The sequence below is a fragment of the Carassius carassius genome, chromosome 19 (assembly GCF_963082965.1).
Source record: "Carassius carassius chromosome 19, fCarCar2.1, whole genome shotgun sequence".
NCBI classification, from domain to species: Eukaryota; Metazoa; Chordata; class Actinopteri; order Cypriniformes; family Cyprinidae; genus Carassius; species Carassius carassius.
The window spans coordinates 22117353-22142799 of record NC_081773.1 but is presented as its reverse complement, the minus strand read 5'-3'; the positions used below and the strand labels follow the sequence as shown (position 1 = coordinate 22142799).

The window sequence follows — 25447 nt, the reverse complement described above, 5'->3', positions numbered from 1 at the left end:
TGTATGTATGTATGTATGTATATATATATATATATATATATATATATATATATATATTTTTTTTTTTTTTTTTTTTTTTTTTGAGATGTTACATTTAATTTAGAATTTACTGATGACAGAATATAAGTGTAGTATAAACTTCCGATGTTTTACAAAAAATATTTAAGGCTGCTGTTGACAGTTATAGAGCTACATGGTCTTGAAACAATCTGATGAGTAATGTTTGAGTTATATGGAAATCTCAGACTTTTTATTACAGACTTTGACATCTTGGCATATAAAATTCATGAAAAGGGATCTTCTGCTCAAAAACAAGGCATAAGCAAAAATCTCGGCCCATATTTATCTCTTTTAACATTGGCTGGGTTTCCCAAAGCACTAACTTTACTGGCATACCCCAGTTATCATACTCCGTAAGTTTCTGTCTTTGCGTATTTGTCTCAGTCAGTCTATATCTGTGTCAACGGGAGATACTTCATTTTCACGTCAGTCCCGTTGTCACACCAGCCCTTCTCTCTCCTTTCCTCTACCCACATCTAAACTGCATGCGTTTCTCTCTATCAGTGCACCTGTCTCCACTGTCTGTCTGTCTCTCAGACTGTGCCACTCAATCTTGTCTTGATGCTGAACATCTTCAATCAAAGCCTTTTGATGTTAGCTCTGTCTTCAGCTCTGAAAGATGCAACAGATGTGAAAGTATCTCAAACACTGAATGTAACAGACGGTCCTCATTTTTCACATTAAAGGAATAGTTCCCCAAAAACTGAGAATTCTGTCTGATTTACTCACTCACACATCTTTCAAATCCCCTTTGCTTTTATTTTTTTTCCCATGAAAGAAATCTTAATATTCAAGAATATTCACATATACATTTTTCATATAATGACAGATTATTGCAACCACAAGCTGTCAAGCTTTAAAAAAGTCTTATCTGTGTTGTAGGAATCACTAATTGATTACATGATACTTTGTGCTTTTATAGTATTATCTCTCACTTTTTATGAAAAGCAGTCCATGTAAATAGTTTTATATATATTTTCAATGTAAAGTACACATTTGTTATTTTAAAGCCCTTTGTAATTTATTACAAATGACAATTTATTATGTATTACCTTATGTAATTTATTTTGCCATTCTAAGTTTTAAATGAATTATATATATATATATATATATATATATATATATATATATATATATATATATATATATATATATATATATAACATTAGCATATGCATTTAATATCTTTGTTTACATCTGTGAATAATTACTTCAATTCTGACCTTTTCATAAAACAAATACATTATAAGACTTCAAGAGACTAATAGCTATAAGGTGTATAGACTAATTTTATGATATTTCTGTGATTGTCATTGAATGGATCTATATATAAAGATGAAAGCATAATGTTTTCAAATACAATAGAGTGATTAAATAATGACAGAATTTTCATTTTGGGTGAACTATTCTTTTGTTTGTTTGTTTTTTTTTAGCTATGGTAGATATCTTTCACTAAGTGGTAATGTACACATAGTTGAGTAGAAGAAGCAGAAAGTATGTTTGACAGTAAAGGAGATAGAATGATAGAGAGGGAAAGAAAAGGTGAATGAGAAACAGGGGGAAGATGAGGGTCTCCCAGTCTATTGTGACTATAGTGGGCGCCTGGCACCCAAAACAAAGAACTGCTTGTTTCTTGAAATTCACTGTAAGTAAAAAAGAGTACATTCTATATATATATATATATATATATATATATATATATATATATATATATATAATATCTGCTGAATTGTAAATTGCCAGTTTAATTCATCCTTGCTAAACCACAGTATTAAATTCTTACTAAATAAATAAAATTACAAATCTCAATTGTAGTTGCTTACAGCTAGTGAGGAACTTACTTGTGCTCAGTTCTGCTTATGAAGCTTAATGAAGAACATAAACATGTTTTTAGCCTGCATAATTCTGTAATTATGGCATCTAACAGCAGGAGCTAACGGTTGAAGCTAACAAGCTAAACACTGACAATGTAAAATGCTGCTAGCAGTCAGTAGCTAAAACAAGATGCTGTCAATTTGCTACTCACTCACTCACAGCCTGAACACCTCTATAACAGTAATGTTCTTCTGAATAAAAGAACACCGCACAGCTAAAGATGGAGGAGACATATGAAGAAGTATGAAGTAACAGACAGATGATGAAGCTGTTTGATGTAGGAATATGATATAAATAACTTGATGTTTAGAAGATGCAAAACTCACAAATCTGACACCTTACAATTCTGTCACCTCAGGGAGATAAAACATTCATTTTGTGCTGAGAAAAGCTAGACTCTACTTTTTTTTCATAAAGGCTCCTGGCCACAGGCTTCTGCATACTTACCCTGCATTTCCACTCCTATGATGGATTTCTGCACTGAAGAGACACAGAAAAAGAAATGCTTCAAGCTGGATGTTGGATATTACTCAATACTTCATGAAATGTTTTGAGTGGCTGTTGGATTTATTGATAGATATGTTGGACTGTTATTGTCAGGTTGAGTAGTAGTTCCTAGTTCTTCAAACTGTAAATAAAAACTAAGTGTAAATAAGTGTAGACAGTGTCAGATGAACAAACTCAAGAAAGCTTGTCATGAACATACGGCATTTATGATTAATTAAAAAAGTTCAGCAAATGAAGTATATGTTTAAGAAGTCTATCTTCTAGTCTATGCACCTCAATTACATCCCTTTTCGGCAATTAGCTGATGACATCAGTGTGGATTTATGCAAATAGTTTATGTGTAGTGTTGTGTAGGAGAACATATTTAAGTTCTAAGATTATAAAAATTTTGGCCCACTAAGAAAACTAAATGATACTTCACAATGAAACTCACTCGACTTTTGGTATTGAACTTACATTCGTCCTGTAGTTACAGACACACTGAGCTCGAGAAAAGAATCCAGTTAAGACACAAATCTTTAGAACATGGGATGTCACTGCGACAGACTGTGTGATTTGACCGCTTAGGCTACAAATGGTTGTGCATGTTCTGCTTGGAGTGTTCACACAGAAACAACCTTTCACCAGTGGATTCAGTTCTCTTTCACAGCTTGCTTTTTAATATAAAGCACGTTCCGCTCTTTATTTTCTCAATCATCCATGCATCTTTATTAATAATTTCAAACTGTCCCACCCACTAAAAGATTATCACACTTAAATACAAAGCATATAGGACATAAGCGAAAGTACGGGGGGAAATTTTTCAAAATGTTTGAACAGCAGAGCACCAGTTTCAATAAATGGATATATTTCAGTCAAGACAATTTTTTATACTTTTACATTTTCTCTTCGGTTCTGAAAATATTTTCCTCATTACCACAAACAAAGTGCTTGAATCTGAGCACAGGAGCTCAGAAGTTTAGTGGTTTATTGTTGATTGCTGTCACCAAGTGACAAGGCTAGCACAATAGTATATTATTATTATTATTCTCAAGTTTTCATTAACTTCGGTAGGCTGTACAGCGAAGGAGTTTTAATTGGCTGTTTTTTTTTTTTTTTTTTAGTTTATAGAAAGCTGAACTCTAATAAAATGTATTTTTTTAATAATTGATCTTTTCTCGTTAAATAGTGAGAGACCAAATGATTTTTGTCAAAGAGCCAGCTCACAAACCATAGTTCCCCAACCACTGAGCAAAGAGTACACTAATAAATCTAAATCCAGTGACGGTGATGGTTAACATTTTGATGAGCATTAAAGGAAGAATTGACCTAAAATTTTGAATTGTGTCTCATTGAAACTTCTACGTATTCAAACTGCCAGTGTCACAATATGTCAGAACTTCTGATGTTATTTTTGTCCAGAAAAAAAAGCAGTGTGAACATAACTCCTTTATGGATGAAAGTCAATATGATTTTGGAATGACATAAGGGTGAAAAAATAATGTCTGAATTCACCTTTGGGTAAACTACACCCTGGATGTCTCCTCTGATTCACTTACTACTACTCAGTGAATCTAGCGTATTCCCTTTTTAGTAAAAATACATATCATTAGCTACAAATAGAAATAATAGTTCTTTATTACTGACCTGTGCTATTACCTAGTCATGTTTACTATGGATATTTAGACCTCTTGTAACACGTAATCACAGTGCCCTCTGCTGGAATACAATATAATTAAGGGTTCCTCTAGTACAGTAGAGAACAGAGAGTTCAACATCTAAAGTATATCTTGTCTGAAAAGACCATCCTTGTCCAAAAAGGCATTGATCTTTTGAATATAGACAAAATAAAAACATCATGTAAAATAAAAATGGTGCATTTCAGATGAGAAAAAAAATTTAATTAAGTCAGCATTGTTCACAAAGTTGGCCTACTGTATATATATATATAAAAAATACTGCATAATTCTGGTGAAAGTTTCAGGATCAGACAGACATAAGAAGGAAATGCACTCATACTTACTTAGCCAACCACGGCCTATTACCATGATGATCTCATCAATATGATGCAGTCAGAATGGAGCACAGCTAACATAGATCTATGCCATCTAACCCATAGAGGAAGCTTCTAATGAACATATGTTCCAGGGTTGTCCAGGAAATTATTGATTTTCTTTGCAACGTCATCAAGCTCATTAGTATTGCTGTATTTCAGGAGGTTGTGGGATCGTACAAAGTAATGTCGGAGATAATGCTGGCTAACACACTTATGTAGCTTCTGCACCAGCCGTAATACACATCCTCTGAAGTCTCTCCAGTCCCTGGTGCAGGGGTACTTCTCACATGTCCAGAAAAGCAGTGTCTAGATGATGCAAAGACAGTGGCAAAGTGTGTAAACCTGAATTTGTTTATAAGCAGTATGATGTCTCAAAAATATGAATAGAAAAGAAGAGACCGGAAAGGAGTGGAAGGCTGTTTTGCTTGGGCTGGTACCTGTAGGTGGTAGGCAGTAATGACAGGTTTGCTTCCAGGACACCAGACGTCCTCCTTGAGCTGTCTGACCACCCGATAACACTTCCTGCGGCAGCCGCCGTCCTCATCTATATTGCTCAGCAGCACCTGCTCTGCCCGTGAGAATGACAGCAGCCAGTGGTAGTTTGATGTGGCCATTAGATTGAATCCAAATGACTGAAGGGGATTTATTAGATGAATCATCATTGTAATGCATGTAAACAGTACTCAGGCCATTTTCTGTTTACTAGTTTATAATTGATATATACCTAATAACAAAAATATGTGACCCTGGACCACAAAACTGCAGTCTTAAGTCACACAGGAATATTTGTAACAATAGCCAACAATACATTGTATGGGTCAGTCTTATTCTTCGTTTATGCCAAAATAATAATTTGGATATTACGTAAAGTTTGTGTTTCATGAATATATTTAGTAAATATCCTACTGTAAATATTTCAGAAATGTATTTTTTTTTATTTTTTATAAATGATATGCATTGCTGAGGACTTTATTCGGACACCTTTAAAGACCTGCAGATTCCATATTTTCAAATAGTTTTATCTCAGCCAAATATCGTCCTATCCTAACAAACCATACATCAATGGAAATTCGGCTTTCAGATGATGTATAAATCCTTAGACCCTTATGACTGGTTTTATGGTCCATGGTCACATATTAAAATATTTATATAATTATAATAATATTAATAATTATTTAATGCCTTTGTTTAATGAAAATTACAGTTTAAACCTGCAATAATGTGAAATATCATTGCAATTTAAAATATAGGTGTTTTAAATTAAGTATTATATAAATTATTTGCACAAATTCCTATGTATATATACCCGCTGACCTTAATACAGCGAGCGCGTTCTGTGGAGGGCCATCTTCGAAGAAGCCGAGGCCACCTAGCTCTCTTTGGCCAGTAGTTCATTAGCTCCACTGTAGGAACCAATTCCACCTCAATTTGTGCCTCTGATGTTTCCACAGCAACACGCACCACTGACCCGACCGATTCCAGCATACTCACCTTACCTGTCACATAAAGGCGAAAAGAAAGTTAAACCAAATGAAATGTAGCGTGTATATATGCTGTTACACTTTATGTATAGTGTGCATTTTTGCATTACCCAAGTAGGATTTATTCCTGGATCAACATCGTCAACCAGTCAGTTTTAGGGTTAGAACTGGGGATACTTAGAGGCTTGAAACAACCTATCAACCTATAGTTTCATGTGATTTTGACTCATTAGAATGTTGATATCATCATATTGTGCTAAATGGTGTCCATGTGTGTGGAAAACTGTCTACCATCAACACACCAAATCAGAAAACAAAAAAATCCTGTCTGTCAAATGAGGATCTTTTTAAGCTTCATACTATTTAATTCTGTAAATTGGTAAACTAATTTTTTCCCCCCAAACCAGTATAGTGAAAATCCCGCCCAGCAGCTAATTTCATTGGTTAGGGTTAGGGTTAGGGGTTGTGTTTGGTGTAAGCATTCATCACTTTGATTGACATGACAATGAAATGTTTAGATTCTGCTGTGAGGTGGAGTTTGTGGAGTTTCTGCTGTGAGGTGGAGTGAGGTGGAGTTTGGATATCCTAATAGTTGACTAGAAACTAAATATAGAAGTCAACATTTGAAGTGGATCAAAAATGTTCATCAAAGTTGTCCTAAGACAAGAACGTATTTTGGTTTTGTGTTTTCAGGAACACTTTGATGAAAGGTTGTGATCCACTTAAAATGCTGACTAGTGTACATACAGTGGGATCCATCTAAGACCATTTGCATTTTTCTAATGTAAAACAAAGTTTTCATACAAAATTATTCTCAAAACAATTACATATTATACAAATCTGAGAGGAAATCTTTAAATGAATAATGCAGTTAATGTGGCCAATATTCGATAATTTAATTATATAATTATTAAATAATCTGAATATATTACATTAAAATACATGAAATATTTCTCATTCTCATCTGTTATCCCAGAAGAGTTGCATATCAGGAGATTTTTGATTCACCAGACAATGTGTAAAAAATTTAATAATAACAAAAAACAGATAGTAATCTAATTTAGAAATCTCTTTCCTCTCATACTTTTTGAGTAAACAAGTTGACACTATGAAAACTGACTTGTTAGTCCGCAAGTCTTTATGGAAGCCTCCAGATGCTCTTTGAAGATGTTCACCACCTTTGCTGGCACAATATCACCCTCAATGATCATGCGGGCATCATGCCACTCTTGACTCGGATTGACGAAACTCTCTAGCTCCAGCCACTGGTGGAGCTTCTCTGGCTCACGGACCGGGGAGAGGAGACGAGACCCGCTCAGTGTGTAGTAACGCCACTGACGCGTACGCCTCTCCTTATAACCCATCAGACCCTGTAGGGGCACCGAAATCAGGAACAGAGTTGGAGTGAGCACCTGCCGAAAAAGAACGAGAAATCGATGATTATGCGTTCAGCTTTATGAAAATTCAAATGATAACTCATGGAAGAGAAATTAATTAATGGATTAATTAGTGTTCCAATAAACTATTACAATGTAAAAATGCAGTGCAGCTTTTGTCTTCATTGCTTTGTATTTTTTTATATGCATCCATATATGGTCCATGCATTGCAGTACATTGAAAAATATTTTTGCTTTGTAAGAGATACAGCTGACAGTTCTGTTGCTTACTTGGATGGCAGGGTTGTATGCGCATCTTCCTTTGAGTAATGCAGACCATTTTGACACTAAAGCTGGCTGGTCCTAAATCGGATTGTGGACACCAGAGGAATTATGATGTTACAAAAGTAGCCATAATTAAAATGCAGTTATTCATTGTATAATAGACGAGAGGCCTACATTAAGTATTACTTTGAGGCTGGCATTATGCACTCCAGAGTTTGCAATGGATTGGAAACGAGCATCCTTTGAGCTGACCTCAGATGTAAGATCTTTTATGATTTTTTGCACATCTTCTACAGACTTTGAAACCTGACGATGCCTGAGATCCACCTGACAATAACACATTCGGCCACCATTGACAGCACAACAGAACAAAATTAGCAACTTATAAACAAACCAGGGCAGACACCATTTTCTTTGAGCTATTTGAATAAATAAAAAATAAAATAAATACAAAATTAAGTTAATACTTTAGTTCGATTTAGATCCCAGTACCCAAGACAGCATAAATAGGTCACCTGATTTTGCAAATAGTTGTCCAGGTCTTCATCTGTAAAGTTGGTCATTTTGCAGTCTATCCTAAGAAGTGCTCTCTTTGAATGCTATTTTTAAGTCTTCTTTCCTGCCGCAAAGCTTGATGTGAGGTCTTTGTGGCCCTTTTTTGTGGTTCTTTTGTGTCCCTGTGTACGTGTGACACAGATTGTGCGAGGGAAAAGCACTTCAGCAGAGACCCATTGATCTCACAATATTGATTTCTGAGATGCTAAAAAGCTCTCATGGTCCTCTGAGCAAATGAGTTCACCAATTGCTTACTCACATGACAGATCACACTCAGAGAAATTTGAATGTAAACATCTGTTTTATTTTAATCTAGCAATGTAGATAGTGGAATATACAAACATGCAGATGGATCCCACTAATGTCTTTCTACAATGTGTATTTATATCAGTCTGAATATATCTAATTAATATAAGCTGGTTTCAGAAACAACATCAAATAGAAGCCATTATATATATATATATATATATATATATATATATATATATATATATATATATATATATATATATATATATATATATATATATATATATATATATATATATATATATATATATATATATGTGTGTGTGTGTGTGTGTGTGTGTGTGTGTGTGTGTGTGTGGTGTGTGTGTGTGTGTGTGTGTGTTTGTGTGTGTGTGTGAAATTATCAAGTGAACTAATGTCTTTTGGGTATACCTAATTGATTGCAATACCATAATTAAAATCATAAATATAACTTATTTATGCAATTAGGTGGAGAAAACTTTGAACTCTAAAATTATATATATATATATATATATATATATATATATATATATATATATATATACTCTCGTAGCAAGTCTCACACAACTTCCAGACTTTAACCAGACTGTGCACAAGGAGGATAGCAGCAAGTTGATAAAATAGTGAATTTTCAAATTGTATTTTAAGGAGAAAGAAGCCTAAGTTATAAATGTTCCTGTAATGTGGCTGTTGAGATTTGTCGCCACCTACAGGACCAATTCTGTACCGTGCTTTGCCCTGAAAACACTGACTACATTTCCCCGCATTCTGTTCGACATTAATATATAACAACAAACCCCAGTGCACGTTCAAAACGGTGTCATTCAAAACACAAAGACATGCTGACCTAACCCACTCTGGAGTGGAGACATCCGAGCTAAATCAGTGAGGTATGTCCTTGCTATATATTGTTCGTGTTGTATTTAGATTTCACTATCGTAAGTGTTCATATTTGATATGCAGGCTAGTTTTGAACATTAGCTTTTATGCTACAACAAACTTGACAATATCACTGGAGGTGTATGGTGTATATATTATCTAGAAACACTGCATTATAACATTGTTGACAAAGCTTTGTAAGATCTGACGTAGCAAATATCTTGCAAGTCCTAAACCTACATGAATTGTAACATAAACCAGCCCTAATTTGATTGACAATTTCTCTGCCAAAATAAAAGCTTGATAATTTTGAAGACACCATAGCCACACTCTGAGAAAAAACAAAAAAGGTACAAAAGCTGTCACTGTGACAAATATCTACAATTCAGATACTAATAAGTACCTTATAGGCACCTTTAGGGGTAAATAAGATACAAAGGTGTAGGCCTACATGTTTTCTATAATATTGTTGTAATTTTTACAGTTGTACTGGAGAATAAAGTTATTTTCTTAAACACCTTTCTTTTCTTTTTTTTACAGTGAAAAAGTATTTATGTATTTTACCAAATTGTGCAGTGCTATAAAGCACATCAAACCTGGAGCTTAAAAATAAATAAATAATAAAAAATTTATTTATTTATCTATCTAGCTCAAAAGAATTATAAAGTAAAATAAAATTTCTTTTTCTTTTAAGTATTACAGTTTTTATAACAAGGTTTGATAAGTTCAAATTCTAAAAATAAAATAAAATAAAATAAACATTAAAGGTGTATAGGATATTTACTGGTTTTTGAAATTTATTTCTTAAGCAGCTCATGCACAAGAATCATTCACTTTATATACCTAAAAGTGGTTGTTCAAATCAGTTTAGCATTATTTCATAATTTCCGTATATTTAGGTGCTGGATTGATATACACACAATGAGCTGCTGGATGTTGTTACGATTGCACAGCGGGGACCTCCGCAGATCTCTCCTGCCTCTGTACTGTTCCCTCAGCCTGCGAGCTCTCAGTTCTGGATCTATCAGCCGCAGCTTGAGAGAGAGTTACCGTATACTGCAGTTGCCTGATGATGGAGACAGCAATGCTGCAGAGGTCAAGGAGGCTTACCTTCACATGGCCAAGCTCTACCATCCAGATTCTGGAGCTCCAACAGCAGATGCTGCTCTATTTTCCCAGATAGAGGAGGCCTATCGGGCTGTTCTAGCCCACCTTGCCCGACAAAAGTCAGCTTCACAGTATACCCAATCGATGGAGGAAGAAGAGGAAGATCAAATGAAAAGAAATGCACCTCAACATAGACATTACCTCAGTTTTGAAGGCATTGGTTCTGGCACTCCGAGCCAAAGAGAACGACAGTACCGACAGTTTCGTGTAGAACGCGCCACTGACCAGGTTCTGGAGTATCGACAGAAGGAGATGGAGAAATCGGCAGCAGATGAAGGAGCCATGGTGACACGAGATGCACGTTTGCGCAGCAAGCAGATAAAAATCACTCAGGCAGTGGAGAGGCTGGTTGAGGACCTCATCCAGGAGTCGATGGCCCGTGGAGACTTCCAAAACCTCAGTGGCACTGGCAAACCACTCAACAAGTTTGATCACAACCCGTATATGGACCCCATGACGCACAACCTTAACAGAATCCTTATCGACAACGGTTACCAGCCTGAATGGATCGTGGCTCAGAAGGAGATCAGGGAAACCATTGCAAAAATGAGGATGAGGTTGCAGGAGGTCAGGGCAAGGCTGGGAGAACCCATGAGACACTCAGAAACTCTCCAGTGGAAGGAGCACTGCGCTGCGTTTGCTGATGAACTGGGGAAACTCAACAAGAAAGTGGACAATTTCAACCTGATTGTGCCTCTCATGAGCAGGCAGATGGTGCATTACAGCCTGAAGAGAGAGCTGGAGAAGATACTGGAAACTGACAAGCTGCTCAGGCAGGAGAAGGAAAGAGAAAAAGAAAGAAAGCAAAAGGAGCAGATGGAGACAGCAAGAACATCTCAGAACACCAGACAAGGCCTCATCACATGGATGCAGAATCTTCTTAAATGAGACTGCAATAAAATGAGTTGTATTTTACATGTTGGCCTGTTATTAGTGTGATTACGATTATTTTGCCCCTTCCTTCTTTTTATCATTACTGTAATACAGTATGAAACAATTATTTTGCGTTATTAAAAACTAGCAGAAAAGTAAAGACAATAATTAATAAATAAATATAACACAATGTTGATGTATACATTTTTTCATGTTTTTACTATAAAGGAAATATCTATCTATGCATAAAAATATTTATTAATTTCAAATTTTTTTATTACATAAATATTATTACAAATTACATTTCTATTTTAATGTGTGTGTGTGTGTGTGTGTATATATATTATATTGTATAATTATAATTGTATAATTATTCTTGTATAACATTCTCATATTACCAACTCTTACACAGAACAGCTTTCAACATTAACACCACTAGAACACTTATTGACAATTTCAATTCGGAGAAGAGATTGTCAAATTTGTTTTTTCGTAATTGAGATGCAACGCTGGACATCACATGTAAACCCATGAGAGTTATACACCATATCCTTAAACACTTCCCCCACCTAGCAGAACCAAACTGAAATTCCTAAGGGGGGTGGGGGGGAATTCGGACCACATGCTTGATAAGATAACATATGGTTTATGATACCCCCAGCCAAGACAATATCTGATTGGTCAAGACAACATTTGAGGTGTGGCCAACAGGCCAGTTTAAATACTCAGGACACCATGAAATCTGGCTTTTAGTTTTTAGCTATGCTTCTGCTATTAGTCATGTCTGTTTTTAGCTTTTTAGTTTTACTTTTGCTATCAGTCATGCCAGCTTTTAGTATGCTTTTAGTTTGCTTTTAGCTTGTAGCTTTGCTTCTTAGCTTTAGCTTTTAGCCATGCTGTTAGTCATCATTGTTCTTTGAGCGCGGTTCCAGCGTGCTTCTTTACTTCTTTTCTTTTCCTTTTGAGAGTTTCATGTTCTGAGTTAAGTTTTGTAACGTCAAGTCTCAGACGTCTGACCTCGAGTGCCCATTCAACTTCAACCAGCCACACAACCACGGGCTTCCCAAGACGTCACTTCAGCGACTACTGAACTTCCAGCCAATCAGCGACATCGGGAAACCCCCTTTCGATGACCCTTACAATATATATATATATATACTGATTCTGATATATATAACTGATTCTTGTGATGGCAAAGCTGAAATTTCATCAGTCATTACTCCAGTATTTAGTGTAACATAATGCTTCAGATATTATTTATATGCTTATTTCGTGCTCAAGAATCACTCATTATTACCAATTTTAAAAAGATTTGTTCTGATAAATGTGGAGATGGAGATATGTACAAAAAACGTATAAAATTATTTATTTTCTTTTTTTATTTCAGGGTGAATTATATCTTTAATATTAACATTAACATTATTTGGCAGATAAATATTAATGTAAATTAGTAATAAGGAGGCTTTGCCCTTTTGACACTGCATAATTTGTCCCAAAGAGCCCTAAAATCACTTAATAAAAAGGAATTTACTTCCAAATCATTTTAATAACAAATTCCTTAAATAAAAAAGTGACTCTAGGGAATTTTGTCCAAAGTCTCTGAAGGACAGTAATTATTTTGTTTCTGTGGAGTTGTCATGCCAGTCATTCATGATCAAGCATGTAAGGTATTCTTGGAAAATGCGATTAGACATCTCAAACATTCCATGACCTTATAAATGCCAATTGAACATGATCATTATAACAAATGGCAAAAGGGTTAACACACTGATCTACAAAATCTGTGTTTGTTTGGACATTGTGTTCTAGACATATACCTGCAAATAAGACGACCCGGTGGCATTTATAAAACCAAACTGAACTTGTTTCATTTATTTTTGACATAATGAACAACTGTGACACTTTTTTTTTTTTTTTTTTTAATATGTTTTCATCAAACTCTGTCACGGGCTGTAATCAGCTCCTGCTCTCTTCCACTGTAGCCCGGAAGGTGTCCGAGGGCAGCTGGGTTGCTGATGACCACAGGAGGGGCTATACTAGCCCAGTCTTTAGCTATATACTGATGATATGGATCCTGTGAGTTCTCCACCTTCTTTGAGCGAATATAGCTGAACATAATGCCAAAGGTAAAGAAACTGAAGAGTCCCACCATCAGACAGATGTAGATCATGCCGTGACCTTTATCAGGGACCGGAGCTCCACTCAGATGCACAGGTGGATGATGTGGTGGTGTATACGGAGCTGCTCCCACCACCCATGTCTCATTAATGTAGTGCTGCAACCAGGATACCAGCAGAGCGTGGATATCTGTGTAGTTCTGCTCTAGCATTTTTCCCACTATTGATATAGATACTGAACTCAATATATAAATACAGATATGGAATCCATCATTTGGTTATTTTTTTAGGAATACTTATATATATATATTATTTATTTATTTTTTGTCAAAACAAAGCAGTCCAGTATACAATATACAGATACAAACTGATATTGGTATCTAAGCAAGTGAGAAAGGTATATAATATAAATATAACAGACATACCTTATAGTTTTTGGTGGTAATAGGAAGTTTCAGTTTAATGGAAAAGAAGCCAAAACTGTGTGTTGTAGATCTTTCCTGCTAGTCTCCCTGTAGCTCTTCTATAAAAATAAACAAAAAACGCTAAGACAGACAGGACAGTATCTGAGATGGTTCCACCCATTTATGAACATAGAGAGACTTATTCAGGACCCAGTCCTCTCAAGATGTCAACAGCTTTAATGAATCTAAAACAAGTCAAGGTTATCAGCTTCAACACGGGGAAAGTCTGCGTCTGAACAGAAGTCTTGCTTACCAATGACGTGGTCAGATCCTGCACCGATCAGCCACAGATGTAATTAACAGCCAATGTGAGAGAGAATGATATTTTTTAATTTATTATTTTGACATTAACTAGTATTTTGACATTAACTGACAATAAGCTAGTTAAGGGATATGTTGGTGGAGATGTGCATGAGTCACTGGGGACTGTAGATATTTCTATCAACTCTGCCAGCTTGACCTTGATGTTGAATAACTCCACATGCAAGTGGGAACAATGGTTTACATTGAGACAGCCAGGAATTCGAGACTCACAGAAACTATTTCAAGGCAAAAAAAGAGACATCATCTTGAAAAGTCCTCGACTTGCGTCATTACTGCAATACCAGCATACAAGATGAACACTGAGTCATCTTTTGAAAATGGATGAATGCATAAAACTCAAGAGGCATGTGGGCTGAAAGTCAGAACACTTACAATTTTGCGACTAAAATACAGTTTCGCTTTTTTTTTTTTAAAAAAAGGGTAAAAGGACATAACACAAAATTAAAGAAAATTTTTTTTAATGACATGTTATGGCTGTTATTTATGTATGACAGGACAAACACCCAAGCCATTGCCAAGTCGGTGACATTTTCAAAACTAAGTAAAAAAAACAGCATATACCATCATATACAGACATAACAAACAGTAAAAGGCATCAGAAATACATTATTAAGGTAAATGTAATAAAATCAATTGGTGTTTATCCTGGTAAAGAGTGTAACAGTCTTCCAACAAAAACTAATTACAGTGTTATGGTCCTACAAATGACTCCCAAGTGCATGAAATTGAGGACCATGCTTTTCAGTACATACTAATAGATAAACAACTACTTTGAACCATTTTGAGTCTTTTTATTATTATTATTAAAAACGTTAAAACAATGGACTCTCGTATAACTGAATCTTAAGCTGTATATGTCTAGACCAAAAAATAAAAGATTGTACTTAATGGCCTTTCGTAATTTAGGAACATGCTGAGGCACATGGTGGAACGAGACTTACAATTGCAATATGAAAGGGAAAAGTACCCCCCAGATTTTATGACAAAAATATTTACTTCATCGTCAGCATTTACTCTAGTTCAAGTTCCAGTAATCTTGCACAAGTATTAATTAAAAGCCTGAAAATATCAAGCTAAACTTAAAAGAAATAAACTAATCATATTATCACACCCACTGACTGGGATTCAACATGCTTCCCAAAATACAAAAAAACACAACACAATTGGAGACTCATGTTCTCCATGGCCACAGTTACCAATGAAAGCACTCTTGAAAACCCCCAGCCTGCAGAAGAATGAGACAGTCTACCATCGAATGCATGCAATGAACCCCTTGCCCTGTGAGATAGTGGACATATACGTTATGTCGCTCTATACAGGGCTGAGGTTCTGTCTTAAGGCGTCCTCTAATGGTGTGGAGGACCAACTGCATGCCACGACAGATCCCCAGAGGGTCCTGTGATAGTAAAGCAAAGATTATGGCACAACAAGAGCTTCCCTAGGCTCACTGCATGACAGAGGGACTGTATTCTGGTCGACGGGTCTGGACGATTTTTGGACGTGGACGTCTGCCTCCATCCATTTCCTCCTCATTTCCTGAGCTTTCTTGATTGTTATCACAAACATGAACAACCACGCTGGGAGTGGTGGGAGTTCCTGGTTGGAGTTCATACTTTTCACCTGTCAAACAGAGAGAATTTATTATTGGACGTTTAAAGCAGGTCAAATTACATGAATAATTTATGACCTATTTTTTTAAAGAATGGAACATTCAGAAAAAAAAAAAAGACTACATTTATGAACGCGTTTCCTACCTGGCCCTAGTCTGGCAATGGCACACAGAAGGTCATAGTTAATGACAGGTGTGGCATCCTTTGACTGCTCCCAACCAACAGGAGGCGACGGAGGAGGGGACAGGAGGAACTGCTTATCTGGTTTTGGAGGTTCAAGGTGTGGACTGCCAATATGCACAGACTAGAAAGAAGAGTTTTTTTGTAATAATCAGTACACTGTAGCCTTGACCAGGTGTGATAAAATAAACAGTAATAAAAAGACATTACAGTTTAGAAGTCATTATAAAATATTACACAATCATACAATCAATATACAGTCATTAAAAATGATATAGCATATACAAAATACAATATTTTTGTTTATACAGTTATACAGTCACTTGGTCAGTATCTCTCCCCCCACCCCACCCCACCCCCCATTTGACAACTGTGTTAAAAATAACAAATAAATAAAAACATATTCTTATTTAATAATAATCATAAAAAATAACCTTATTATTACTACTATTTATATTTAAATTATATATATATATATATATATATATATATATATATATATATATATATATATATAACGTGTGTGTGTGTGTGCGTCTATGTACACATGCAATGAAAAAAAAAAAAAAAAAAAAAAAATTATATATATATATATATATATATATATATATATATATAGACAATACACATTTATTATATGCAATATATGTATAGGCTACATTTAAATGACATACCTGGGCAAAATAGAGTCGCAGTTCCCTGCCATTGAAGACACTTTTGTGCAGTTTTGCTCTTGCCTCTGCAGCAGCCAGAGCATTGGTGAAGTTAATTCTGATCCGACGAAAACTCTTAAAGAACTGGAAGGTGACGTTTCGGTCGAAGGCACGGAACAGATACTCAAAACTCGCCTGTGGATGAGAGGAAACATCTCAGATGAATACATTTCACTTTATATCTTCATGGAAACAGAAATTAAGAAAGGACCATTTTGCATGTGATTCAGGAATACACAAATAAACATCCCCTGTGGCGCAATCTGAGGTCAGGTTTTAAGTGTGCCCCCATTTAGGCTCAGAGTCAGACTGACAACCTTTCTAACCAGCCTCAAGTCTAAACCACTAGATTACCCCCACCCCATGGTGAGCCTGCACTCGTAAGACTTTATAGTGCCAAATCCATTTAGCTTGTTTTTGGGGATGCTGCCAGACTGATATTCAGTGAACATTTCTATATTTAACCGTACTGACGCACATAGTACTAATCTAATACACATCCTAAAAATTATAACGTCTGTCAGTGCTCGGCAAGATATTGGTTTCCAAGGTAACAGAGACTTACTGCATGCTGTGAACATGCAGGTGGACCTGACAGAAAAAGTCCTTATGGACCATTTCAAGCTATGCAGAGATTTAATAGAGTATGATCCACACATCCTGGGTTATTCCTATTGTGCATAGGTGTTGTGCTTACGTCAGATACAAAAACCCCAAATTGTCCAGCCAAATGCTCTTTAAATGTTCCCACAGCATCTTATTCCATGACCTAACCACTACTACCACAACCAATCAACTAGATATTTAGCTAAATACAAATATCATAAGTAGGTCATTCAGTCAACCACAAACCTCACAGAAAGCACAAATCAAGTTGGCATCAATAAAGACGAGATTGTATGAGGAATTCAAAGAGCTGTTGGATCGCTTTCTGACAGCGTTCTGTCATTCATGGTTTTCTAGCAGTTTGACTTCCAGCATTTAAAGCTATTTTGATATCATAAGGCACCATGTCAATGTAGCCTTACCCTCTGCTCAGGTCTGTTAAACATATCTGGATCCTCCAAGGAAGCGATAAGGCAGAAAGGGTTACACTTCATGGTTTTCAGGTGCATGACTGAAGCCCGTTGACGGATCCTCCGGAGGACTTGAGAGGTTAGAGAATGTAAAGGGCAGGAGGGACTGAGACGTGTCCGTTTTGCCTTCCCCAGCGTGAGGACACGAATGACGCCTGCTTCAGAAAACAAATGCTTTGAAATCACCCTCTTTGCTTCTGCTTTTCTTCCCGTCCTTCTCAGACGATCTCAGTCCTGTAGAGAGCCTAGAGCGTTTTCACAAAGGAAATGGGTCAAACTGAGCAATGCACATAAAATAAACCCCCCTGTAAGGTTATGTGACACTGCTTTGTTGCGACAGAATCTTCTGGAATGGTCTGTCCTCCTGCACCACCGATCAAACGTCTTGAAAGCTTCGTAAGACTGCAGCTCACTCATCTGTTTCCTTTTATATTAAGGCCCCTCTCAGCTGCACAACAACAGGCTCCGCCTACTACAGGGGAGGGGTGACTGGGCTTACAGGCTCCACCTCACTTTCCCATTCTGTACCGAAACGAATGGCTCTGCTGACTAATCACAGACTCGCACTTAAACACACACACCCTGAGAATGCAAGTCTTGGAAACTATGCGCCATTGCTTTCCATGCAGCTCAGATCCAGTTCGGCCAATCTCTGCTCAATTCAGTCATACCATTTCAGGACACACAGTGTGGTAAAACAATGATCTGTATCGGTCTCTTTCATGCTGCCCCTCCCATCGTGATGGAAAATCTAAATCAGCTGAGCTGGGCAGAAGGGCAGCTGTGTTATCAAGCGCTCCCCGCAGCATACTTTCCATGGGTGTTAATTTTCTCCTGTCTGACTCCAGGGGCAGTGGATTTGTCCGTTATTATTGAAGAGTAGCTTTTCTTTTTCTATCTGTTCAAGTGGCATTTAGTTATCACGTCTCATCTTTAACACATCTGCTTGGTGTTATTTTCTCAGTCTCGAAAGCAATACAAACACGATCCATATTCTCTCAAGTCTCCTGTGTACACACAACTATTACCAAATACTGAAACTGACGACAGTGCAGCTGATGCACAGAGATTAACTGTGATTCTTTATCAAGCTAAACATATCATCTACTTTTACAGGCTTGATAACACTAAACAGAAGTAAACTAAAATTAAACAATATAATAAAATGCAAATAACAACACTTTGCTTCGGTGTTGGGTCACCATGATTTGCTACCTGAAGCACAACCAGTTAATGATGACTGCAATATAAAATTGTATAGCAAAACAATGATTAGATAAAATCTGGAGAGAGAGAGAGAGAGAGAAAAAAAGTGTACACAGATTTGATATATTTACACTTTGGTGTCAGTACTTTCCATTCATCAAAGGATTGTGAGAACAAAAGTATCAGTTTCACACAAAATATTAAGCAATGCTGATTTCAACATTGAAAATATGAAATGTTTCTTGAGCACCAAATCAGTATATTTAGGCCTAAATGATTTCTAAACGATCATGTGACACTGAAGACTGGAGTAATGGCTGCTGCAAATTCAGCTTTGCCATCACAGGAATAAATTACATTTTAAAAATCATAAAATAAATCATACAATAGAAAACACAATGTTCCTGTATTTCTGATTCTATAATTGCAGCCCTCCTGAGAATAAAAGACTACTTTCAAAATAAATATTACTGACCTAGACAGAACTAACTCTGGAACTCCCATTTCTTTTATCTATCTATTTTCTCAAATTAAATAAAACCTTGAAGTGAGCATACATACTAGAAATTCTCAGCATGCCTTTCACTCAAATTTCCCCCTCTCTATCTGGTAAAAGCTTTCCTTTTCAAGATAAGCACAGAGATGTCTACACTAGCCATAAGCATCTGCCAGTCATATGTGCAGATGTTTTTAGTCCAAAAGCTGGGAATCTAGTTCAAGTGGAACAAGGCCTCTTATTAGGGAATGGATAGAGAAAAAAACAAAAACCTTAAAAAAGAATTATAACAAAAAGGAATACAGAGTGGAAAATGGTGAACAGGACAGCATTAGGTTGTGTTGCTGTGTTTTATGTATGCTTTTATACAGGTAGAAACCAAAAGGTATTAATATGCATATAAAAACTTTCCGTTCCACAAACAGCTGAATTCATCAGCTTTAAATAGCTAGAAGCCAAAAGTACAGGTTTAAAATATAGGGCAAATTTAGATTATTATTTACCGTCAGAGTAACAACAAATAAAATGACTATGAAATGTACAAATTACAGCAAAAAAAACCTAATAAATAATCTACAGAAAATGAAGTTGTATAATAAAAATATTTTCATATTTAATTTGCCTTAATTTAATTTACTGTCACTTCCTATATTTATATAAGAATATCAGTTCCTACATTTAGCATATATGTATTGTTAAATTGAATACTCAATTTGAAAATGACATTTTCTGCTGTCATGTAACGATGAATAAAATTATGATGTCAAAGAATCAGGAAACTGGATCATTATTTAGTCAAATGGCAAATTAAATTCTTTTCTAACCTCAATTTAAGAGTAAATAAAGTAATTATTTTCTGTCAATGTAATGGCAAATGAAGTTATTATCTGTCATCAGTGTAATGGAAAATAAAAGGACCTGTGGTCAATTTAATGGCAAATAAGGTCATTATCAAGAAATGTGTGTAAAGGTGGGATATGGGTCATGGCACAAGGTACAAATAGCAAGATAATAATAGCCCAAACTGACTTGAGCTCCATATCAAGTTTTCACCCACTTGTGCACTTAAATGGCACACTTCGTGTTTTGAAGCACCAATTCAGGAAGTGGGTTTCAAGTTTCCAAATGAGTCAGTGTTTTGTTTATAAGACCCTGGCTTAGGTTATGATATCAGAATGGGTTTGCTCAGGGAATGTCAATTCATCTGACACTTTTACGAGAACAGCTTACATTTTCCACTGACTAGACACCCAGCTGAGTTTATGACTGCTCCAGGGCCCGTGTCACATACAGCAAGTGTCAAAACTCCTTCCAGACTTTCCACAGAAAGAAACAACCAAAGTGGATTCTTTCACCATGAGACAACCAGCTGACTATGAATAACCTCTAAAAAAAAAAAAAAAAAAAAAAAAAAAAAAAACCTTTTTGACACATTGATTGAGGGTGAAACCAGTGGAAAATATTCCAGTAATAGTGAAACTAAATTAACTAATGAAGAAATGAATAAAATTTCAATGCTTAAATGAATACATTTGATAAAGCCTTTAATATAAGGCAAATTCTATTAATTTAAAAAGCTCATTTCAAATTTAGAATGGTCTAAACTACACAAGACTCTCTCATGTTCACAACAGACAAGAACTTGTTAGTCTGTAAATGTGTAAGCTTGAACAAAATTAGTATTGAAGCCAAGAGTATAGTAAATGTAATAAGAAAGGGATTTTTGCCTGTCCCTTTAAAAAATGTAGACCTCACTAGCGATGTAACGATTCACTCAATTCACGATTTGATTAACGTTTTTCTTTTTTTTTTCTTTTTTACAAAATGAGATTTAAGACAAATTATAAATTAAATGTGTCCTTTTATTATTGTTTGGACAAAATGCTGCACGCATGTGCCACTGTCAACAGGACGGTTCAAAGAACTGAGGGTGGAAGATGACACCACAATGATAAGTTCTGAAATTAAGATTGTTTACTTGGGAAGAGATGATGATCTGCATTACGGAGGTTAAAAAAAAAGAAACAGCCACGAGCAAAAACTGCTGAAAATGTGAAAAGAAAGTGTGTGTTCCAGTGGAACCTGTGCGTACAAACATTCAGCCAATTAAAGTGTTTGAGTGGCTTACCACAATTAAAGGAACATTTTATACAAAAATGAAAATTTGGACATTATTCACTCCTTCTAATGTAGTTCCAACCTGTATTCTAAACAAAAAACAAACAAAGAAGCATGTTTGTAACCAAACAGTTTTGGCCAAAAAAAAAAACAATGGACATTAATCAAAAAATCTTAGGGGCCAGAAAATGTTTTTATTTCTTCAAAATATATTATTTTGTGTTCAATGGAAAAAGAAACAAATTTCATTTTTGAGTAAATTATTCCCACAATTTAATTGTTATGCAATTATATATCATTTTTTTCATCAGTTCCATTCATGGCTCCTTCACAACAATGAAGAAGTGTCCGATAATAGTGAATAATATGTTTAAGAATCAAGCTACCATTGAAAAAGCTCTACTATTACTGAATGACCTCTAACTGTATATTTGGGACCTCTTTGTATCCGTCTATGGTGGTAACATGACCTTCTTCTTCAATCATATTTGCATACGCATTGTAATACGTGTCCTAGAACTTGCTTCCTGTTTCCACATTGCAAAACACAATGGAACAGATTTTCCATTTTCTCCATTTTTCAACAGCATACTATTTTCCTATCATTATTATTCTTTCATCCCATTTCCACTAAACTCAAGGTTTCCATCCTATTTGGAAAACTGCACACACCAGAAACCTGTTGCCTAAGCTAAAAAATAACCTATTTGTGGTATAGACAACTTCTAGTCTTTGGACATAAGTACTTGCTCTATTGTGTATTATGTCTCAAAATCTCCTAAACAAATGCTCATTTATCATGAGACAAAGTGACAAAACCTGTTGTGCGTCACTGTTGTAAATCAATCTTTGAGTTGAACTATATAAAAAAAGGGCAATAGAAACAACTGGTCATTGCTCTACATTATAATAACAATGTCTACAACTTGACTTAAGGCTGTCTGATGGCCAGGATTTGTGTAACAGCTCAACAAAGGTGACGTCAAGTGGAAAATTTCTTCAGCCAAGACAAACACACCTATTCACCACTGCAATGTCCTAATCATCTTGTAGAAAAATGGCAAACAAATGAGTGCAATATGCTTTGTTATTTATTGCTTTGTTTATTCACTGAACTACCTGACTTGTAAAGGCACATCAATATTTCAGAGCTAAACTCAAAAGACTTAGCGGGTATATAATATGTCTCCATTTCTGACATTAAACAAATTATGGAGGAAGTATGTGATGCTACACTTTAAGGACAGAGTGTATTAAGCTAAATGATTCGTTTGATAAATTATATGCACCAAACTCCATACACACACACACACACACACAATGTAAAAAAAAAATATATATATATAATAATAATAAATAAATATCTGGATCGATTCGAACACTTTTACAATGACAATGTTATTTCCATAAGTTCCTGTTTTCCTTTTTTTATGATGAGGAACAAAGAAGCTGTCAGGGAAATTCACTGATGTCCAAATCTCCATAAATATTCCAAAAAACTAAAAGGTTAGTAGTTGTGACCGTTTATACCAAGAAATTGTTTTTCTTTTTTCCAAGTTACAGACATTCAGGTTCAACCACCTCACAAATGCATAATCATCAAATCTGAAGCTTGCATCATATCATTAGGAAAAAGATTATATCTTCTTTTGGCCCATTAAATAAGATTACTGTGAAGATTATGCGGTATAAAGTCCCATGTCACAAAGTAATTTATCTCTGGTTCCATGAGTTCACAGTCAACAGATCTCAGTCCAACAGCATCTTTTGGACAAAGTGGAAAGACACATTTTCAGCATGAATGTGCAACCAACAAATCCCCAACTACATGACTCTATGACAATATGATTTTTTTTTTCATTCGCTTTTGACACATTGTCAAACCAAGCAAACACTTGACGTGTTTAAAACTATTAGTTAATCGCAATATGGACATGTCCGTTATATGTTTGACAAGAAAGCTATTTTAATATATATCAGTCCTTAAATGCATCTATACGCGGGTTATACACACGTCAGGCTTTAATAAAATTATCCAGATGGATACAGGAGTGTGAATTCAACATTACTCACTCTTAAAGGGTTTTCAATGGCAAAAACTTCCATATGAACTTTCCAGGCCACTAGTGAATCAGCCATCTCTGTAAAATGCACGTCCACGGTGGCCTCACTGTCCTCATTATTCGACTGCTCCATAAAGTAAATATGGGAACAGATAGGAAACTACTGTCCACGTACTAAAGTAAGTTTAATTCCTACAGAACTGGTGATAATTATACGGTTTGGTAAGCTAAGCTATTCTGTCCATTCTATATGCAAATGTCACTGCCCTTTTACGACTCACGCTGACTTTGGGAACCTTTTTATATATCGGCATTGACGTGCTCAACTGTACTTATTAATTTTAAATTAGATGTTTGTCTTTTAAACTGAGTGTTATAAGAACAAGTAACTTCGGTTCAACCTTTCATTTGCGGAAAAGCAGCAATCGACGTAACGCACTCGACAACTTCCCGTTTCCTTTTCTTTTCGACATAATCTGTGATTCCGGCAGGGGGCGGTAAAACATCCCTGAAAATAATTGCAGTATTTAGAAACAAGTTGCATTAAAAATATGATTTACATCACTGAGAGGGAATTTTTGTTATTACTTATTCTTCGACCGTTTACTTTATTTCTATAGATTACACAAGATTGAACGGCTAACGTTAGGTTTGCTAACTTACTCTTCTCTACGCCGCGGTCCACAAACGGACAGTATGTCTTCGAGTCAAATTAAAATATCTATATCTAATATAATGTTAGATATAAAATAAAAATGTTGCACCTTTTTTTGCCATATGGCCTATACGGTCTCTGAAAAGAGATTATTAGAGTCATGTACTAAGTGGCAGATGATATGCTTTCCATGATAATACAGGACTGATAAGAGTTAATCACTGGTACATACTTTCTTTGACATCATGAGAGCAAACTGTGAAATGATGTCAAATGTACTGTGGAGCTTAAATTAAATCAGACACAATGATCTTTTTATATTTTTAATAAGTGACCAACTTTTTTTCATTTTAACTGGTTATCAAAGAAAACACATTTCCAAAAGTTGTGTAGATTGTTTCCTTTAATATTTGAAGTTGCATTATATAGAAAGTGTGTGCCATTATATTTCACAATGTGATGGAAAAGATAAAAATGCTTTGTCAAAACTGATGTCGGTTCACATTCTATGCGAGGAATGTGGGCTTGTACCTTAGATGCAGAAAAAACTTTTTTTCATATTATCCTTAAGGAGACTTCAACATGGCCAAACTCATTTCATGATGACGGCTTTCTAATTAAAGAGATGGTTCAGAAATTAACATTGTCATCATTTACTCACCCTCACGTTTATCCAAACCTTCAAAATCTTATGTTCTGCAGAAAGTTTTACAGGTTTAAAGCAACATGAGGGTGAGTAAATGACCACAGAATTTTCCTTTTTGGGCTAACTGTACCTTAAAATGAACAATAAGAAAATAATGGCAAAATTAGATCCTGTAATACACAATGCTTTACATTTACGGTTTGAAATCTATTGTTAATATTAATCTAATAAAGTGCAAGCAGTTTTTTTTTTTTTTACATTTAATGTGGACAACAATACAGTGCCAAATCTACAGCTAATGTAGCATGTAACATCTCATGTTGAACATACTCTTTAACCATCAATCTTTAGATAATTTTTTTTTACGTTAATTAGTAGGAGCTGTGACATCACATTTCTTTTTAGTTAAATTGGTA

The 25447-nt window shown here is 35.4% G+C and overlaps 4 protein-coding genes across 6 annotated transcripts; 1 reads left to right on the top strand and 3 right to left on the bottom strand.

Annotated features, from left to right (window-relative positions):
- Positions 1-4356: 4356 nt before the first annotated feature.
- LOC132094774 (protein mab-21-like 3) lies at positions 4357-8414 on the bottom strand. Of its 2 annotated transcripts, none has more exons than XM_059499417.1 (7): positions 8135-8414; positions 7794-7946; positions 7626-7697; positions 7079-7370; positions 5792-5973; positions 4915-5109; positions 4357-4783 (listed from the first exon to the last, which is right to left on the bottom strand). In XM_059499417.1, exons 1-7 carry the CDS (start codon positions 8180-8182, stop codon positions 4550-4552), a joined length of 1176 nt encoding a protein of 391 aa, XP_059355400.1. In that variant the 5' UTR covers positions 8183-8414; the 3' UTR covers positions 4357-4549. The 2 variants fall into 2 exon arrangements, with proteins under 2 accessions (XP_059355400.1, XP_059355401.1); XM_059499418.1 differs by having other exon boundaries at positions 7806-7946.
- Positions 8415-9188: 774 nt separating this feature from the next.
- Positions 9189-11553, top strand: LOC132094773 (dnaJ homolog subfamily C member 28-like). The gene is made up of 2 exons (XM_059499416.1): positions 9189-9334; positions 10223-11553. Exon 2 carries the CDS (start codon positions 10245-10247, stop codon positions 11376-11378), a length of 1134 nt encoding a protein of 377 aa, XP_059355399.1. The 5' UTR covers positions 9189-9334; positions 10223-10244; the 3' UTR covers positions 11379-11553.
- Positions 11554-12785: 1232 nt separating this feature from the next.
- Positions 12786-13751, bottom strand: LOC132094772 (uncharacterized). The gene has a single exon (XM_059499415.1). It carries the CDS (start codon positions 13690-13692, stop codon positions 13297-13299), a length of 396 nt encoding a protein of 131 aa, XP_059355398.1. The 5' UTR covers positions 13693-13751; the 3' UTR covers positions 12786-13296.
- A 1305-nt stretch (positions 13752-15056) lies between these two features.
- Positions 15057-24125, bottom strand: LOC132095390 (calcipressin-1-like). 2 transcript variants are annotated; one of them, XM_059500319.1, is made up of 4 exons: positions 23741-24125; positions 16733-16906; positions 16023-16182; positions 15057-15888 (listed from the first exon to the last, which is right to left on the bottom strand). In XM_059500319.1, exons 1-4 carry the CDS (start codon positions 23861-23863, stop codon positions 15713-15715), a joined length of 633 nt encoding a protein of 210 aa, XP_059356302.1. In that variant the 5' UTR covers positions 23864-24125; the 3' UTR covers positions 15057-15712. The 2 variants fall into 2 exon arrangements, with proteins under 2 accessions (XP_059356302.1, XP_059356303.1); XM_059500320.1 differs by lacking the exon at positions 23741-24125 and adding an exon at positions 17800-18291.
- Positions 24126-25447: the final 1322 nt, after the last annotated feature.

Bases quoted from the DNA above. Each gene is read 5' to 3' on its own strand.
- LOC132094772 (XM_059499415.1), bottom strand. From the start codon at position 13,692: ATGCTAGAGCAGAACTACACAGATATCCACGCTCTGCTGGTATCCTGG.
- LOC132094774 (XM_059499417.1), bottom strand. From the start codon at position 8,182: ATGACCAACTTTACAGATGAAGACCTGGACAACTATTTGCAAAATCAG. The intron at 7,698-7,793 runs GTAGGCCTCTCG...AATCCGATTTAG, and splicing joins GCCTCAAAGTAATACTTAAT to GACCAGCCAGCTTTAGTGTC. The intron at 5,974-7,078 runs GTCAGTTTTCAT...TTTATGTGACAG, and splicing joins AAAGACTTGCGGACTAACAA to GTAAGGTGAGTATGCTGGAA.
- LOC132094773 (XM_059499416.1), top strand. From the start codon at position 10,245: ATGAGCTGCTGGATGTTGTTACGATTGCACAGCGGGGACCTCCGCAGA.
- LOC132095390 (XM_059500319.1), bottom strand. From the start codon at position 23,863: ATGGAGCAGTCGAATAATGAGGACAGTGAGGCCACCGTGGACGTGCAT. The intron at 16,907-23,740 runs GTGAGTAATGTT...TCTCATCCACAG, and splicing joins CCATTGAAAACCCTTTAAGA to GCGAGTTTTGAGTATCTGTT. The intron at 15,889-16,022 runs GTAGGAAACGCG...TCTGTTTGACAG, and splicing joins CATTGCCAGACTAGGGCCAG to GTGAAAAGTATGAACTCCAA.